The 17,992-nt window shown below is 53.5% G+C and overlaps 4 protein-coding genes across 5 annotated transcripts in view; 2 read left to right on the top strand and 2 right to left on the bottom strand.

The window, feature by feature from the left end:
* Nucleotides 1–19: 19 nt before the first annotated feature.
* The window catches only part of LOC310919519 (uncharacterized protein), a gene marked incomplete at both ends in the record, with an annotated part of 50,925 nt that continues 32,952 nt past the window's right edge, over nt 20–17,992 (top strand). Inside the window, 4 exons of the mRNA XM_083878887.1 lie at nt 20–174; nt 402–507; nt 1,206–1,306; nt 1,998–2,153. Of these exons, the coding sequence (XP_083735013.1) occupies nt 20–174; nt 402–507; nt 1,206–1,306; nt 1,998–2,153 (518 nt within the window). The remainder of the gene's footprint in view (nt 175–401; nt 508–1,205; nt 1,307–1,997; nt 2,154–17,992) is intronic.
* On the top strand, nt 4,466–5,247 carry BGLAP (bone gamma-carboxyglutamate protein; the record flags this gene model as incomplete). Its single annotated transcript, XM_083878800.1, has 4 exons — nt 4,466–4,526; nt 4,782–4,826; nt 4,914–4,980; nt 5,115–5,247. 4 exons carry the CDS (start codon nt 4,466–4,468, stop codon nt 5,245–5,247), a joined length of 306 nt encoding a protein of 101 aa, XP_083734926.1.
* Nucleotides 6,078–7,831, bottom strand: PAQR6 (progestin and adipoQ receptor family member 6; the record flags this gene model as incomplete). The annotated part of the gene is given in 5 exon segments (XM_083878815.1): nt 6,078–6,128; nt 6,810–6,939; nt 7,443–7,466; nt 7,468–7,565; nt 7,823–7,831. Coding segments are annotated over 5 exon segments (312 nt in total).
* SMG5 (SMG5 nonsense mediated mRNA decay factor) overlaps nt 10,309–17,992 on the bottom strand; it is a gene marked incomplete at its 5' end in the record, with an annotated part of 30,244 nt that continues 22,560 nt past the window's right edge. For both annotated transcript variants that reach the window (XM_083879074.1, XM_083879073.1), the window contains 7 exons: nt 10,309–14,545; nt 14,923–15,061; nt 15,339–15,413; nt 15,995–16,085; nt 16,460–16,619; nt 17,416–17,475; nt 17,691–17,849. In XM_083879074.1, the coding sequence (XP_083735200.1) occupies nt 14,462–14,545; nt 14,923–15,061; nt 15,339–15,413; nt 15,995–16,085; nt 16,460–16,619; nt 17,416–17,475; nt 17,691–17,849 (768 nt within the window). In that variant the 3' untranslated portion in view covers nt 10,309–14,461. The remainder of the gene's footprint in view (nt 14,546–14,922; nt 15,062–15,338; nt 15,414–15,994; nt 16,086–16,459; nt 16,620–17,415; nt 17,476–17,690; nt 17,850–17,992) is intronic.

Genomic DNA, 17,992 nt, shown 5'->3' on the forward strand with positions numbered 1-17,992 from the left:
CCCGCGCGCCAGCCAGGCCATGGCGGCAGCGGGCGGTGATGGCGGCCCGGCCCCGGCGGAGGACGGGGGCGCTGATATCGGTGGCGGCTCGGCCCTGGCGGCGGCCCCGGGTCGCGCCCAGGTGTTCACCACTGTGGTAGATACATTCCTGGAGAAGCTGGTGGCCGCCGGAAGGTGAGGCGGGAGCGGGGTCGCGCGGGGCGAGGAGGGATCCTTGACCCCGGTCCCAACCGTGCCATGACCCTGGGCCTACCCGGATCTCCTGACCCCGGCCCCATCGCTAACCCTGCACCCGGCTCTGAGCCTGGCCCTGACCCCGGACCCATCGCTAACCCTGACTCCCACCCCACAGTGACCCCAGTCCTGATCCTGCCCTTTTACCCGCACAATTGGTCTTGCAGCTACCAGAGATTTGTCAACTGCTACCGCTGCTTCTACAAGCTGCAGCCCCAGCTGACCAGGAGCATTTACGATCAGTTCATCTCCCAGCTACAGGCGTCCATAAAGGTGAACGGGGGATTGAGCCGGGTGCCTGGGGGGCTGTGGAGGGGCTTGGTGCAGTCAAAAGAGGATTCAAATCCGTGTGAAAAAGTGATGAACATGTTGATGTTAAGGGCAGCAAATGTACTTCCTAAATGGCAAAAGCAGAAAGTTGAGGCTGCTCTCCAGAGTTCTGTCTTCCCCAGAAAAGCTGTAGGATCATTCAGATTGGAAAACACCACTAGGACTGTCAAGTCCAAGCATTTCCCCAGCACTGCCAAGGCCACTACTAAACCATGTCCCTAAATGCCACATCCACACAACTGTTAAATACCCCCTTGGGATGGTGATTCCCAGAGAGTGTAAGCCCTTCATCCAGGAAAAAGCTGGAAGGACTTTGCATAAGGGATGGAGGGACAGGACAAGGGGGAATGGCTTCCCAGTGCCAGAGGGCAGGGTTAGGTGGGATATTGGGAAGAAATTCTTCCCTGAGAGGGTGGTGAAGCCCTGGGACAGAGTGCTCAGAGAAGCTGTGGCTGCCCCATCCCTGAATGAGTTTAAGGGCAGGTTGGACAGGGCTTGGAGCCACATGGTCTAGTGGAAGCTGGAATGAGATGTGCTTTAAGGTTCTTTTGAACCCAAACAATTCCCTGATTCCATGACCAGCAAAGGCTCACAAGCAGAGTGGTGCCTGTGTTTGTTCACTTTGTGTCCTTCCTTCACAGGAAGAGATCCAGGAGGTGAAAAATGAAGGGAATCTGGAGGGACTCTTTAGTTCACTTGATAAGATCGTGGAGGAGGCAAAGGACCGGGAAGAGCCGGCATGGTATGGATGGCCAGGGGTGGGGGTCATGTTCCTACAAGTGCAACAGGCAGTTCCTGGGCAGTGTCTGGGTATCCTGTTGGCCTCATGCTCAAGAGAGGGTCTGAAAGCTGCTGTATCTTTACAGCAATGTCACTGGGCCTAAAACACACAACGATTAGTTTAGTCTGTGCTTCTCTGGATCCAGGATCCATTTCCATTCACTTCATTAGTGCAGGGAGGTCAGTGCCACTGAGGTGGGGGAACAAGCCAATTATGACCAATCCAAAGGGCTGATGGAATGTTTTGGGCACAACACCTGTCCAACAGTAAAACTCCCCTGGGTGCTTTTTGTATCCCTGGCTCGGGGCCTCAGCAGGACATACAGGTGCTGTTTGGCTGCCTGGGAGACAGACTAGAGATTGTAACCAGAAACACAAGATTCTGTGTTTTTATGCTGAGAGGGTGAATGACATCCTGCCTGCTCCAAGCATCCACTCAGGGCCAGGCTTGGGAAGGGCTCCTTGTTCCCTCTTGTGGGGCTCCACACTGGGGTCCCTGCTCCGGCTGTCCTCAGTTCCCTGTGCCAGAGGAAACTGGGAGCCACAGAGCTGATCCCACCTGGTAGCAGTTCAGCATCCAACTGGGATGTGTGTGACTAATGCCGGGCAGGATTGCTGCTCTCTGGCTGCCTCACGTGCTGCTGTGTGCCCAGGCGGCCCAGCGGGATCCCAGAGCAGGATGTCCGCAGCACCATGGTGCCCTACTTCCTGAAGCACCGCTCCCACCTGCGCAGAATTCTCAGGGAGAAGGAGGAACAGAACAGGAAGATGGCCGAGTCCGTGCTGATGGGGAGGGACAGGATTGCAGAGTTGCAGCAGCTGATCCATGCTCACCAACAGGCCTGGCAGGTAAAAACAGACCAAGCCAAACTCCTTCTTGCAGTACCCGCTGGAGCGGGGCCCAGTGGGGCCTGGAATGACTTTCAAACCCTCCACTTCTCCAAGACCTCCCCAGCAGCCAAGTCCTGCTGAAACTTTAAGTGTGGACATTTTCTCGGAGGTTGTAGGTGCTTTTCCCTGTGCAGTGGGTGGGATGTGGGATGGTCCCAGGGGAGATAAGGGGGTTATGTTCTGCGCACACAGGCAACAGCAGCGTGTGGCGCACACAGCCCACATCTGCCCTGAGTGTGGCAGGGTGGGAGAAGCATCACGCTGAGGGCTGTGGGTCATGTTCCTTTCAGGCAATCAGTAAGGAGCAACGAGAACTCATCATGATATTCCAGGAGCCCCAGTGATGCTACAGGATGTCCCACACGCTCTGCTGACACAGTTCATCATCCTAAAGCACTGATGGGACAAGGCATGCACAGGACCCAAACTGAGAATCACCCCGTCACGCCACTGGAGACTGCAGAGGGACTGAAATGTCTGCTGGACTGACACAGTTTGATCAGATTTGGTGCAGAAACAAAAAAAAAACAACAAACATTGGTATCTTTGGAAATGTATGTCAGTTCCCTATTTCCTGCTCAGAGAGGAATGTCACAAAGTGTATCTGTGCTCTCACCTGCCCCACTCAGTGTTGTGACAGGCCTGGTTCCAGTTTCCAAAGCCACGTTTGGGTTTTTGTAGCTGTTTAGCTGTGTGTTAGACAAAATTCAATGCCTTAAGCCCCAAGCCAGGCTGTGCCCAGGCCTGAGGAGCCCACAAGCTGGAGCGCATCTGAGGGTGGGTCACAGTCAACACTCCTGCCTGTACTTGCAGGTTCATTCAGTTTTCATGTGTTCAAACCACTCCTCATTGCAGATGTGGCAGCAACTGCTGCACCAAGTTCCTCATTACCATTAATTCTGTTCTTCCAAGTTATTTTCTACCCCTGGTCCACTCCCAGCAGCCTGAGGTATCTGGGAGTCTGTGCAGAGGTTGGAACAGCCCTGCCTCCACTTTGTGGGCTTGTGGCACAGGGATTTAATGTTTTTCTGTGAAACCTTCTAGAACCAGACTGGTTTCCTCCACCCACAGTTGTCTGTTACTGCCTCATCAGAAGTTTGCAGGCTGGGGAAGCAAAGGCTCCCAGGATCTCTCTGGCAGAGCCCCACCAGTGATGGGTGCCTCCAGCATGAACAGGTTGTTCATGGGGCTGGGCAGGGCATGAGGAGAGTGTCCCCACACTTGATGAGGACTGAGAGAGGTTCTGAGTCCAAAAGCCACTGAGGGCAGCAGGTTCTGTGGTCTCTACCCCAAGGAGAGGCCATGCCATGACAAACTGGGGAGCAGCAATGGCCACTTGCACCACGCCCCAACCTCTGCTGCAATTAGAGCCAGCTGCAACAGTTTCCCCTCTGCCTCCCCTTGCTGTGTTGGAATCTCAATAAATTGGGGCTGTTGTTCCCAGCTTGGCTTCCACTGCACACTTGGCCCATCTACTCTGTACTTTATGGGTTTGTCTGACAAAGGCCCTGATTCAGCAGTTTTGTCTGCCTTCTGCTCCAAAGCCTCCAGTTCCGCTTTTCAAGACAGGATTGGGATTTATAGGATGAGAAAGTAGTCAAGATCTGGAAGAGGAATGTTATTCAGGGGCTCTGACTGCCCTGGCCATGCAGCATCTCCCTCTAGCATGTGGCAGGGAGGAGCTGTGCAAAGACCAAGGGCATAGACACCTGCTTACGTTTCTCCAGGGACACATTGTGACAATACCGCAAAAGAAGCATGTGCTAGCCCCCCAAAAGTGGGCCAGCAAGTTCCTGCTGGCTCCACCCATGGAGGAAAACTCCACAGGTTTTGGCAGGAAAGTCTCCCCGTGTCACAGAAGACAGTTCTGGGATCCAGCAGTGGGAACTGGGACAGGGCAGTGAGTGACTGGGGAATGCAGTGAGGAGCCCCCAGTGGCCCATCACCCATTCCAGTGGGGACTGGGTGCTGCCAGGCTGGCAGGGCTGGGCCCACCAACAAAACCCCCTGGCCCGCAGCCACTTTTCCCTCCCTTTGTGGGCTCTGGCTGGGCATAGGGGGACCAAGTTCATCCCAAACCACAATTGCCACCTCTGCTGGCAGCTCCGGCCATGGCGGATGTGCTGGAAATAACTCTGGTGGGGCCATGCCCCCCCTTGCCAAGGCCACAGGACCCTATAAAGATAGCCAGGGAGCCAGGGCTGCACTCAGCCCGGCACAGGGAGGCACCATGAAGTCCCTCGTCCTGCTGACCCTCTTGGCCTTGCTCACCCTTGGCCTCTGCCGCAGAGGTACGGGGCGGGGTCCAGGGCTGATGGGGAAAATGGGGGTGATTCTGTGCTCTGGGAAGGGCTCTGGAGGGAGCAAAGGGACTGAGAAAAATTTGCTGAGGCTTGGGGCAGGGGGCACAGGGATGCAACAGGGAGCAGGATATCCTTCAGCAGATTGGGGGGGTGGGGTCTCAGTGAGGGATTTGAGCTCCAAAAGGAGTGGGGTGAAATCAGTCCCCACATGGAGCCTTCCTGAGCCCTCCATGTCACTTGCAGCTGCCGATGACTCCACCAGCACCAACGACTCACCCAGCTCTGAAGGTGAGTGATCACAGCTGTTCAGCCCCACTATCCTGGGGAGAGGGGGACATGACCCCCCCCCCCCAACCCACCGCACTGTCCCTGCAGCCTTTGTCTCCAGACGTGCCAGCGCCGAGGTGGTGCAGAGACAGAAGCGGAATTACGGCTATGACAGGTAGTGCTTCATCGTGCTGGGTGAGGGATCAGGGCCCCCAGGTAAGGGGAGGCTTGCTGGCTCAGCCCCTCTCCAGGAGCCTCCAGCTCCCATGGAAACCCCTAACTCCCCCTGGGTCCCCCATTTGTCCCCAGCAGCGTCTATGGAGCCCCGCGGGACCCACTGGAGGCCAAACGCGAGGTGTGCGAGCTCAACCCCGACTGTGATGAGTTGGCTGACCAGATTGGATTCCAGGAGGCCTATCGGCGCTACTATGGCCTCGTGTAGCCCCAGCCACCCCCTGCTGGGTTGTGGGGCAGGGACTGACCTCCCATAAATCCATGTCAGCCCCCTCTCCCTACACCTTCACCCTCACCCTTTCTGTTAGCCCTGGAAAGAAATAAACGCAAATGGTGGAGCCACTTCCTTCCCAAGCTTAGGGCATGGGTGGGTGGGAGGCTGCAGTGGATGTGCCCCATGTCACCCCACCCCACACAGTTGAGGACTCCTGATTTTCCTCCCTGTGCCCCCCCAGGCTCTAAGGAGGATCAGTGCTATCATCCCCAGATCATGTTCCCAGCAGTGAGGAGCCCAGAGCTGCGCCATCATTATTCTAGTTTAATTTAAAGCTACTTCTCCCAAGTGTGGGGTTATTGGGGAAGAGCAGAGCTTCTCTGTGCACCCCAGGGCCCTTTGGCCTGCCCTAAAATTTCATCACAAACCACCTAATTATTCATTAACCTTGACATGCACATGCACATTTACACTGCTGGGTCCCCACATAGGATGACATATTGTCCCTGCCCCAAATTCGTGGAATCACTACCGGTTTGCATTGGAAGAACTAAGGCACAGACTGGGTGCAGACGGAGTCAGGAGAGTGAACACTGCAAGACACCCAATAACAGGACTCGCCACAAAGAGGCTGCCAGGATGCTGGGTTCTCCCAGGCTCTGCAGCCCAGCCCCTCACACACAGTATCACAGGTCCTTCCGGTGCCCAGCCCCAGTGGGGACACCTGGAGACCAGCAACGCCACAGTCAAGCCACTGATGATGGCAGCATTCCCCACAAGGGCCCACCTGGCAATGCTGAAGGTTCTTGGGATCCTGGTGGGGCTCAGGTGGCCCCACAGCCAAACCTGGAGACATCACAGAGGATGTCCTCCAGCTGCAAGGGGGTGCACAGCACAGAACAGATATTGAAAAGCTGGTAGCTGGTGGCTCTTCTGTCAGGCTGAGAGGCCATCACCTGTGGCTGCTGGGGCTCCTTGTACAGCTCCTGCTGCAAGAGGCTGCTCTGGGGGCAGGGAACAGGAGCCATGGCAGTGAGAGGCACTGGGGGTTGCTGCTCACTGATGCAGTCAGAGCAGCACAAGGCACTCGGGCAGGTGGGATGTGAAGAGGAAGCCAGTGAGCAGTGCAAAGAAGAGGCAGTGACAGTACCTGACCTCAGCTTCACTCCAGGCACAGTCACACCAGCAGCAGCAGAGAAGTTGTGGGGAGGAGAGTAAGAACCAGCAGGGAGCATCTGGAAGCACCCTGGGACCCGTGAGGTGGGGGCATCTGACTCTTGCCCTGGGCCACCCTGACTCACCAGGTATAAGAGCAGGATGTTGTTGTAAAGGAAGGGGCACAAAAAACTCACAGCACCTTGCTCAGCTGGGCATGCTCCAGCTTGGAGAAGTTGTGAAGGAGGAAAGGGTGGGGGAGTACAGACTCCTGTCAGCTTCCACAGTGAGGACCGTTGCAAAAACTTTGGCTTTCGGCCTGATTCGGGGGAATCACAAAGAGGATCAAAAAGCTGAGAAGGAGGAAACCTCCAGCACAAGTTTCCTTATCCCAAATATACTGGGAATAGCCAAGAGAGGTCAGTGCAGATGAAAGAGTTCAAAACAACCACAGGGACAAAGCAACGGTGCCAGACATCGCTGACCCAGGACTCTGGCATGACGTAGGCACCACACAGGCAAACTCGCAGCCTGTGACAGACGTGGTGTCATGAGGCCTGCAGCTCCATGTGCCAGCCCATCCCTGTGCCAGCCCATCTCCGCTAAGCCTCTCCTCAGGGGCAAAGGGATAGACAAGCAGCAGCAGATGAGCAGTGGCCAGTGGTGGACCCACCAGATCTCCAGGGAGGATGAGAGCACCAGGCAGCACCACATGAAACACCCACTAGCACAGCATGTTTTGAGGTGAGTTCTGCCTCTGTCCCTATCCCCGTCCTTGTCTCCATCCTCTCATCCTGTATGTGTCCCTAACTCCATCTCTGTCTCAGGCCCTGTCCCTAATCCCATCTCTATCCCCATTGCCAGCCTTTCTTTGTCCCCATCTCCATCCTCTTCTCATCCCCATCCCTGCCCTCATTCCCATCCCATAATTTCATCACTCCCATCCTTGTCCATGTTCCCATCAGATCTCCATTCCCATGCCCATCACCATTCCTAATTCCCATTCTCCTCTCCATTCCTGTCCTGATCCCCACCTGATCAGCAGGAAGTGCATCCAGGACTGTCTCATTCATCATCTGAAAGGAGCTGAGGACACAGTGAAGGACTGAGCTCTTGGGGTGCCAGTACCCCAACACAATCCCATCCTCCCAGAAGATCTGTGGGGCCAGTGGGGCTGGTCAGAGGACACCCCAGGGAGAGCAGGACAGCCCAAGAGCTGCTTTTGGATTGTGGTGGGTAGGGAAACTGAGGCAAGGTAGGCAGAGAATATCTCCAGCTGAAACAAGGTTTCATGGGGAGTCCAGGTGATTTCCTACTTTGGATGAGGGAACTGGGGGAAGAAACCTGAGGACAGAGCCTCCCCCTACCCCAGCCAGACATCCCCAAGGCACCTGGTTGACCCTGAAGGCCTTACCAGCAGCATGGTGGGCCCAGCACTCAGGGTGAGAGAGAGGTTGGATCTTCAGGACCAAGCCCACTGGGGGATGGGGATTGTGGCTGCAGGAGCCAGGACAGACACACCCAGGAAGGCTTCCAGCTTTTTCCAAGGTTGTATGCAGCAAAGCCTACTTTCTGTTTGGCTCTTCCAGAGAGCCACTGACTGGACAGGATCAGGACCCCAGGCCCAGAATGGGAGAGGACATTAGGGTCAGGGATGGGGGCTGCAGGAAAGAATGAGATCCTGCTTCATCCCCCACACCACTGTACACCCTCTCCCCAGAGAGGCTCCCAACCCTACAGATGTCCTTGGCAGATTCAGGCTTAGGACCACCATGGCAGGAACAAGCCCCCATAGACACCCTGCAGCCTCCCAAGCCCCAGCCCAGTGAAGCTGTTACACAGGGCCTGATGAAGGACACTGAACTGGGCAGGTGGGGAAATTGGGGCAACACGAAGAGGAGCTCAGCAGGACAAGGGGTGTTATAAGCATCCCACTCACCCCTCAGACCAAAACTCATACAGTGGTTTAGAGGAAGGAAAATCCAAAATAATCCAAAAGTATCTGGACAAATTCCCTGCTGCTCTGCACTGAGCAGGAGCCAGAGCAGTGCTGGCGAGAAACACCAGTGGTGCGGTGGCCGCGTGGGCATCCCCTCTATCATCTGCCCTGAAGAGTCCCCTCCTCACCACTGCCTTTGGGCCGGGGGTCTCAGTCCTGCCACTGCCACTGGCTGCCCTTCTCCTGGCTCCATTCTGGATCCCTCCCTGGTAGCTCTCCCTCACTGGCAGAAGGGGAACACGGGGCCTCTGCATGGGCTCAAAGGCAACTTTGTGCTGGACAGATTGCCAACCCTGCCACGGCCTTGCCTTGGCTGAGATCCCCTCAAATTCCTGCTGAAGACACAACCCCTCCACATGGGCCTCCAGCACTGGAGGGGCCACAGGAAGGCAGTTCTGGGCACCAGACTTTAAATGCCACCAAGCTGGAAGAGCCAGGGCAGATGACAAAACTGAGCGCAGGTCCATGCAGGGTACCTCAATAACACCCACCGTGTCACACTGCAGAGTCCCACCACAGGAGATCTGGGAAGGAAGAGATGGAGAAAGCAAGTTTGTGGAAACAAAACTGACCTGGCAGCAGAAGGGTAGGCAGTGGCTCCCACTTAGTTCATGGGGGCAAATGCCAGCAGAAGGTCCATGCTGCAGCTGGATAGAGCTCAGGGGACAGAGGACTGAGCTGGGAGCAGGATGGATACTTTCTAAAGCCCCTATCTTTGGGGATCTATTGATCCCCAGGGGACTTGTGTAGAGTGCTGGGCATAGCATGAGCAGCTCAAAACCACCGAACACCTGTCCTGAAGAGCCCGAGGTGCAGGCTGGTCCACACCAGAGCTCTGCTGCTCTGGTGGCCCCAGCCAAGGAGAAGTCACTTGCCCTCAGGGGTGTTGGCAGGAGGCCAAAGGGAGGGTTTGGGGGTCTCCACACTGGGATGAAGACCCTGGTGCTGGTGCTGAGCAGTCCCTCCAAAATAACCCATGAGGCACAGCAAACCCAGCCAGGGAGATGTTCAAGGTAGGGGCATGACACGTCTGTAGCAGAAGTGGGAAGTAGAGGCACAGAAAAAGAGGGGAACAGGCAGTGAGTGGGGCTAGAGAGCAGCTCCTGGGGGTCCTTGAGGATTCACCTCCCCAGTGAGCAGGACCAGGAATCCCAGCCCCTGATGAGTATTGTGGCCTATTCCTGCTTCAATTTTACCTTGGTTGGTTCCCATGCAAGGGCTCTGAGACACACCCCCACCCATGGACCCTCCCCACCAACACCATTATGGACGCTGAGGGTTTGTTATGGGGTTGGCAGCCTCTTGGAATGGCCCTTCCAAGCTGGAAAAACCATTGCCAGCCCTGTTCAGGGGGATGGAGCCAGCAGCGACAGTCCTTTTCTGCCAGCTTGGTAGGTCTCACCCCTGGCTCATTTCCCTACTGGAGACTGACGTTGGATTCACCTTTTCACAACCCCCCTCTCTGACCTCACCAGTGGCAGCCTCCAAAGAACCCAAGAGGGAAAGAAAATTATGACAGTGCCCAGCTCGGTGCTCCCCACCAGGGGAAGCAGATCAGGGAGCTTTGACAGTAACGAATTCAGGGCAGAAATACTGATTTATTTCCTCTCCCTACCTCCCAGCTACCCTTGGCACCAGAGCATGGTGGGACCCTCGCACAGCCCAATCTCCAGCCTGCAGCCCCCAGCCTATCCTCTTGCAAAGGTGGCAAGGGAAATGTTATTCCCATCACAAGGACGAGGAAGGATCCACTTGCACTTACTGGAAAGTCTGGTCAGCAAAGCATATGCCTGAGGGTGGATTTACAGATGGAAAATGCCCTCAGCCCCAGGGGTGCACAGGCAAGTTGAGATGGGCTGGGAATGACCACAGGACACAAAGTACAAACATCTGGTATTTTATTAAGCCATTCGCTGTGTTCAGACCATGGTCAGACATGTGCTGGGAGCCCCAGCCCCTCCTCACCCAGCTGGGCCCCATGTCCCTTTGTCCCTCAATGAGAGCGATTCTCTCTGGCTTTGCAAGCCCATGTACCACACGAGGGCTGAGGAGAGGTGATTGTCCCTTGCCTCAAACCTACAGTCCCCTCGCTGAGACCAGCAAGTCCAGCAACATGGCCCCTGTGCCAGCTTGCCTTGTCCCCACCCTGGCCAGCCCGGCCAGTGCTGCTGCACACCAAGAAGGAAAAGAGCCCTAAATTGAAGATGCAAGACAAAACTCAAGGCATTGAGGGTGGCTTCAAGCCAAGCAAGGATGGGAGCAGAGGAGCCGCTTGGAACAGCTCATGAAACCATGGAGCAGAAGCCCAACAAGCACCAGTGGCTGTGTCCACCATGGTTTGGGGACAGCCCAGCCAGCTTCAGCCACCACAGACCTGTGTCCTCCCAGCATGGGGTCACCCCAAAAACCCCCAACAATTCAACAGGGTGGTAATGAAGAGAAAAAACAAACCCAAGAAACATACCAGTACACATGAAAAGTCTTGTTTTCAGCCCACAAGATGTTTTTTCTGTTTGCTCTCCTTCCCAGCGCAGCAGACACTACCAGACTGGCTTTACAGCTGCTACGGGGAAAGCCTGGAGTTGGTGCAGGAGCACTGCAGGGAAGAGCCATGGCCAGTGCCTGCACAGTCTCCATCCTATGTGATACTCTCCTGAAGAGGCAGCTCACAGTTCTGGCTTGGACCAGGATGCACAGGGTGGGAGGCTCCCAGGGAGCCCCCGCTGCAGCACCACAGCAGCCACAGGCTGCACAGAGCCTCCCACAGACCACCCCATTTCCTTCCACCCCAAGACCCACTTCATATAGCAACCACCATACCAGGGGAGAAACACAATGACCCTTAGACAGAGCAGATCTGCTCAAGGTGGAAACTCCAGCTCATCCCAAGTGTTGGTTTGAGGGCAGAGAAATGCCTTCCTTTACCGAAATCCTGGGGTGACACGTTGAGCCTCCTCCAAAGGCCACGCTATATGCCATCTCCCCACGGCTGCTCTGCAGCCACACTGCTCCCATGTTCTGGAGCCTTCCCAGTTTTTCAGTTCCGGGCATCTCTAACTGGGGATGCAAATCCAAACACCATTCACCAGGTCCTCAAGCACAGCTGCATGCTCTGGAGAGGAAAAGGGTAGCATATGAACCCTTCATGTGTCCTTTTTAAAGGTCACAATCCCTCCCCATCCAGCCCAGAATGGAAGGTACGATGGGGGCAGTCAGGATTCCCCATTGCATGGTGAGGGCTTCCTTCTCCCCTCCAGGTATGCAAAAACTTGGAATATTAAACCAGTGCCTCAGAGGACCAGAGCGGTGACCAAGGGATAGCTGTGAGCAGCCCCTGCTGTCACCATGTGGCCCCACATGCACTCATAGCAGCTCCACTGTTCTGGTTACAGGAATTGAGTTTATTTACTTTTGTTCTTAAACTGCATTCTCTGCCCACACAAGGCCTCAGTGACTCAGAACACAGCTCCTCCTCAGCCTGCCCAACTGTGCAGCACTTGGCTCCCAGCTGCCACCCTGCACAGCTGCGGGAGCTGAAAGAACTGAAAACACCTGCCATCAACTGAAACACTTGCCACCAGTGAGACAGGAATTCCCTCTGGGCTGCTGCTTTACCTGTACTGCTTGCTCTTCTCTCCCCTCAAGATCCAGCCAGGACCTAAAGAATGCTCAACCCAGATTGAAGCAAAAGACTGTTCCCAGCTCCTCCCTGCTTTGACCATAGCTCAGCAAAACTTCTCTTCACCAACCCCAAGTGCAGCTGCAAGGGTGACACACACACTAGGCTCAGCCTCAGTGACCTCCAGACTCCTCTGCTGTGCTCGGCAGCCAGGATAAGGGGGGGGGGGATTCTTCAGCAGCAGGAAAAAGCAGAGCACATCAACTCTTCGTGTTCCCCACCAGATAAGGAAGGTTTCACCTCAGCAACAGTCCCACAAGGTGATTCTCTTTTCTTTTTCCACCTCATTGAAATAATGAGCTACACAAATAAATGGCTTCAAATAAAAACACTGGAGGGAAGAGTGACTATGAGCTTTACAACCCATCTCAGATCTCCCAAGAATCCCCAAGGTATGCTGGAGTCTCTGACGTGCTGTCCTGCATATGATCTTTTCTTGGCTTAGCCAAGCAAAGCATTGTGAGTTTCAGGAGAAGCTGTAAAAGGGAAGATCTTGCAGGGAAACCCCTGTCCCTCACAACCAGCCTGTCAGCCTCCAGGGATAGACCAGCTGTACCATGGAGGTTGGCATTTCCCTCTGCTGTGCTGCAAAGGAGCTGGAACTGCAATAGAAATTAATCTTCTGGTACTTGTGCTGGTATTTTTAGTTTTTACCTGAAAACAAAGAACACCCTGCCCCTGAAGTACAACACACCACGCTCAGAGTCTGCACAGAGTGGAGTATGTGGCTCAGCTTCTCATGTTATGCTCTGGCTGTAGCAGCTTCTGGTTGGCCCATGTGAGAACACAGATAGAAGACTCCAATGGTTTGTACTTGCATAGCTGCTGCTGGTTCATGTGGATGGAGACATATGTTCCGTGGCCACAGAGAGGCAAGAGGGAGCATGAAGAGACCTCCCAGCCCCTCTGCTGCTGCCCTGTGAGCAACCTGCAACTTTCCTATGCGAGCACCAGCCAAGTGATGCTGTCAGGATGGACGTCTGCGGGATCCCTCACAGGCCACCTGGGGAACCAGGTCTTCCAGCATCCGTCCAGGTAGCATCAGCCCTTCTGTTTGAGATAGGAAAAGCACGGAACAGTCTGTGAGTTCAGTGCTCCCAGGCAGCAGCAGTCATGGCACTGCCTCTGCCAGCCCATAAGGACGTGAGAAAGGGGGACACAAACACTCCAGCTCTGTCACCATCTCTAGCACAGCATTGCAGCAGTGGTGCATCAAACAACCAACAGAAGATAATGGCTTTGAGATTCTCCTTCCTCCTCCACACCCTACTGAAAGATTTAGTGGGGAAAAAAAGATGAAAAAGAGGCTTTGGGTCCTTTGGAGGCATCTGCTCCATCCCAGTGTTGCAGTGCTCAAGCCAAGCATTTGAGCCTTAATGGTGCATAAATCCCACCCAGCTCTTCTCTCTTTCAGCAGTTGTGCCAGATTACTCCTTTTCTCAAAGGTCTAATGCAAAGTGGGAGAAACTGGGGATGGAGGCACAGAGTCCTGTGGCCTCCCTGGCGCAGCACGGTTGAGCTCATGAAACGTGCAGCTCCCAGGGAGAGTGGAGTGCAATGTGGGGCCACTCCCTCCTCACAGGCCAACATCCCTTTGCACTGAGCCTGCACTATGGGGGCCTGGGAAAGGAAATAAATATGCTTGTTCTAGGACAAAAAAAATTATATTAAGAGCTTTCCCCCCCTTTTAAATAGAGTGTCTCCTTTTCTTTCTGACATTGGAAGAGTATCCAAAACTCCAAAGGAACTCCTCTTTTTTCTTTCTTTTTTTTTTTTTTTTAATATTATTCATATATATAAAAACTAAAAATTAAAAGGAAAAAACCCTTGAAAAATAATCAATTCAAAGGGGAAGGGGGGGAAATATTATCCGCTCTCCTGTCCCCAGACTGCTGAACGAAGAGCAAAACACTCTTTGGATCTTCTTTCCCAAACTGGAGGGTTCCATTTCTGCTGCACTGGTTTGGCTTTGCTGAAGTTAAGTCCATGCTTTGAACCACCAGCCTGCTTCTGCTGGCCAAGCAAGCTTTGGGAGGAAGGAGGGGGATGAAGGACTGCCCGTCTCTCGCCCATCTCTGCTGACTGGGAGAAGGACAGAGCTCTGCTCTGGCCATACCAAGGGGCCTCTCTCAGAGCAGTTGGCGCCACCAGAGCTGTACAGCCATCTGGTCAGGATACAGGTGGAGGGTGTCAGTGTGCGTGCCCACATTGGATTTTTTTTTTTCTAATTCATTTGGGTAGGTATTTTTGTTGCTGTTGCTGCTGCTGCTTCTTCGTGTCTTAAGTGTCGCCCAGATTGTTGTTTCCTTGGTTCAGACGCTGCACGTTGCAAGAGGGGGAGAGAAAGGTTCACCAACCCGAAGCCTTTCTGAACATCAGCCCATCTCTTTCCACTGCTTGTAGAATTCCAGAACATTTTTTATCTCTATGTTGGCATTGGCGGCTGCCTGGATGGCAGACTGCAAGCAAACACAGACAAAACAGGTGGTTAATTTTTAACTTGCCCCGTCAAGACAGCTGCCATTCCCAACCTGGGGACTCTTTGGCAGCCTGGCACAGCTGGAAGGCCAAATCCTCTCATTTCTCATTGCTCTGGTACAAGAGGCCTACACAGACACGAAATTAAATTCTCTCACCTGTCCCAGAATACTCTGTACCACAAAATCAAGAACCTTGAGGGAATAAGGAATCTCAACATATAAAGTAACTTCGGGGAAACCAGGGCTGTTATTAGCCAAGGCAAAAAAACATTAAAAAAAATCTTCTGCCAATCAATCATATTATATCCTTGCTAGGAAGCAGAATGCCTCAGCTCAGCCAGACAAGAGCTACCGACCTGCATGGGCATGGAGAACAAGCTCAGGTCCTCCAGCTGGAAGCCCGTGATGATGGTGACCATTCCCGTGGTGTCGTCCTCTCCACTGCCCTGGGACACTGTCAACTGTTTGCAGCTGTCCAGTATTTTATAGAGATTCCTGACAGAAAAGAGAAACAGAAGGGAAAGTCAGCAGGAAGACCACATCTGCTTGGGATAAGTGGGAAGCAGGGCTGCTTTCCTGCTCCTGTTAAGGACTTTTCTGAGACCTTTTTGAGCACAGAGTGCTTTGTGTAACATGCACAGGTGGCTGTCGGAACTTCATCATTATTCACACAGAACAAGCTCTGCAATGGTTCCCAGTGCTAACACCTCTTCCCAAAGCCACCTGCCAGCTGTGAACTGGGCTCGGACACCTTCAGATGCTAAAATCTTACCAGGCATCTAAATCTTGTCTCTTCAATTTATGCCTCTCAAAGCTCTTCCCAACATCTTTCTGGCAACGAATGTACCTAAGGAGAAAGCAGAGTCTCTGAGCCCATATGGAGACTGTCACACAGGCTAAAGTCAGTGCTCCACAGCAGCTCCTTTGGGTGCTGTAGGGCTTCCACCAACCCAACTTTAACACCCAAAAGTCCATGCAAGGAATCCCCTGTGAATCCCTTTGATCACCTTCCTGCCTCACCACCATTCCTGCATGCTGCTCACAGTACCACGTCTCAACCCCATCAGCCCTGACATTAGCCTCAGAGATGCAGTTTGTCCTCTCAATTGTGTTTCTGCAGAGCACCCAGGCACAATCCAGCTCTTCCAGCACTCCCACTGCAGTGGCAAAGGTCACTGCTCCAGTTTACACAGCAAGAGAGATGCAATGCCACCATTGCTCAGAAGCAGCTGCACTTCACAGCTGAGCAGCAACTACCAGCACATCTGAAGAACCAGCTGCTGAATGTGCTCCTTCACCACCTTCCCATTCCTGAAGTCTGGCTTTTTCTTGGCCCACTACTCATTCTGCTCCAAGGAATCCACAGCCTTCTTCCACCCAAAGCCCACCCATTCCAAAAACAAGGGAAAATCCCTCTCCTGCTCTCACCTGTTTCCCTTTTTAAATTCTGCTTCCAGATAACGAATGCTGTCCCTAGCACCGGCGTTCTCCTTTTTCAGGAAGTCTAGGCCATCAATAACTAACAGGAAAAACAAACAAACAAACAAGACCATCTTGTTTGCAGTTCTACTTCTGCAAACTAATCCAGAGGCATCAAGTACTTCCCATTCCACAGAACGCTGTCCAATAAATAGCTGCCACAAGAGAAGCAGAGGTGGAACAGGACCTCTCTCCTCTCAGCTCTTCTGACACACTCTGTCAAAATCCCAAGCATGGGCCACACATTGAACTGACCCCAAAAGCAACACATCAAAAGGGTGTTGCAACTGTTCCAGATGAAGTCAAGCATAAGAGCAGGAGGATGGAAAGGCACCACCCAGGCCCCTTGGGCCTGCTCCCAGCACAGAAGGGACAGGCAGCCACTGACAGTTACCTGCTGTGGAGTACCCATACCTGTTCGAGGGATGATGATTATGAACCTCCCACTAGTGGCCAGCTGCTTGACAAGAGCCAGATGCTGGCAGAGGGCCTGGGTGTCCGGAACAAGGTAAGGAGACATGGCTGACTGTGCCTTGGGCTGCTGGAGACTTCCCTCCAGCTGAGATACTTCCAGCTGGAAACACACATATAAAGACACTCATTTCACATTTATGCTGAAACAGTCCATCAAACAGGGCAAGACTTGCCCTGAAAAGTTCCACCAGACTCTTCCAACCTCTGTGCATACAGAACAGAGGACTAGATGCAGCAGAGGGTCAGCAAAAGGAGATGGTCTCACTCTGCACTGCCCAGTGCAGCCCCACCTCAAGTACTGTGAACAGTTTAGGGCACCTTGATGTAAGAGGGGCATCAAAATATTAGAGAGTGTCCAGAGTAGGATGACCAGGATGGTGAAAGGCCTCAGGTGGTTGAGGTCACTCAGTTTGCTCAGACTGGGGCAGAGAAGGCTGAGGGTGACTGCCCCATCACAGCCTACGCCTTCCTCGAGGGGGTCAGCAAGCAGGAGGTGCTGACTTCCTCTCTCCAATGACCAGCAACAGGACATGAGGAAATGGTAGATTTTAATTCTAGCTTCATTGCTGCATCAGGGCAAGTTCAAGCTGAACATTAGGAAAAGGTTCTTTTCCCAGAGGGTGGCTAGTTCCTGAAACAAGCTCCTCAGGGAAGTGGTTGTCACACCAACCTGCCAGACCTCAAGAAGACATTCAGTTTAAAGTAGCCCTGTGAGGAGCAGGGACTGGGACCCCATGATCCTTACGGGATGCCTTCCAACTTCAGATATTCTACAGTTTGATCTATGTAGAATGGACTTACTGCCCCTGTGTGGGACAGGACCCTCTTCCCTTCCTAGCTTCTGACATTCCAGCCACTACCTTGCTGGTTTTCAGGCTGGAACTGGCATTTCCTACCTGCAGTCGAAGCTGAGCCATGTCTCTCATGAGCCTGTTCCGACGAGCTTCCTCTGCAGCCTAGTTGCAAAACCAAACTTCCATATAAGTTAGCAGGAAACAGACCAGCTGACACTAGCATACACTTCCAGAGTGAAAAGGGGGACACTGGAACAGCTTTAAGGAACAGAACTTTCCATCTCCTCCCAAAGTTCTGTGATTATAGTTACAAACTAACAGTAGCCTACAGGAAACTCTGCCAAGTACAGAGAATTCATTCACCTCTACCAACTCACCATGTGAAACTGGGCCTGGGCCTGGTGCAGCAAGTTGTCTTGCTCTGACTGTGCTATACTGATGAAGATCCCAAGCTCCGGGTTGAACTGCAGGATGCTGCCTTGCAAGTGGGTAATGAAGTGGCCAAAGCTCCGAATGCAGCAGATCCGCACGACAGACTGTAAGGAAGCAGGAGGCAGTCACCAGCCACTGCAACCATGGCGCTGGTGGCTGTGGCCTGAGGCAGTGCTGGCCTGCAGCTCACACTTTTGAAAAAGGCAGGAACTGATATTAAATGCCCAGTTCTGACGGATGTTTCTGA

The sequence above is a fragment of the Zosterops lateralis genome (assembly GCF_965231275.1).
Source record: "Zosterops lateralis genome assembly, chromosome: 27".
Taxonomy (NCBI): Eukaryota; Metazoa; Chordata; class Aves; order Passeriformes; family Zosteropidae; genus Zosterops; species Zosterops lateralis.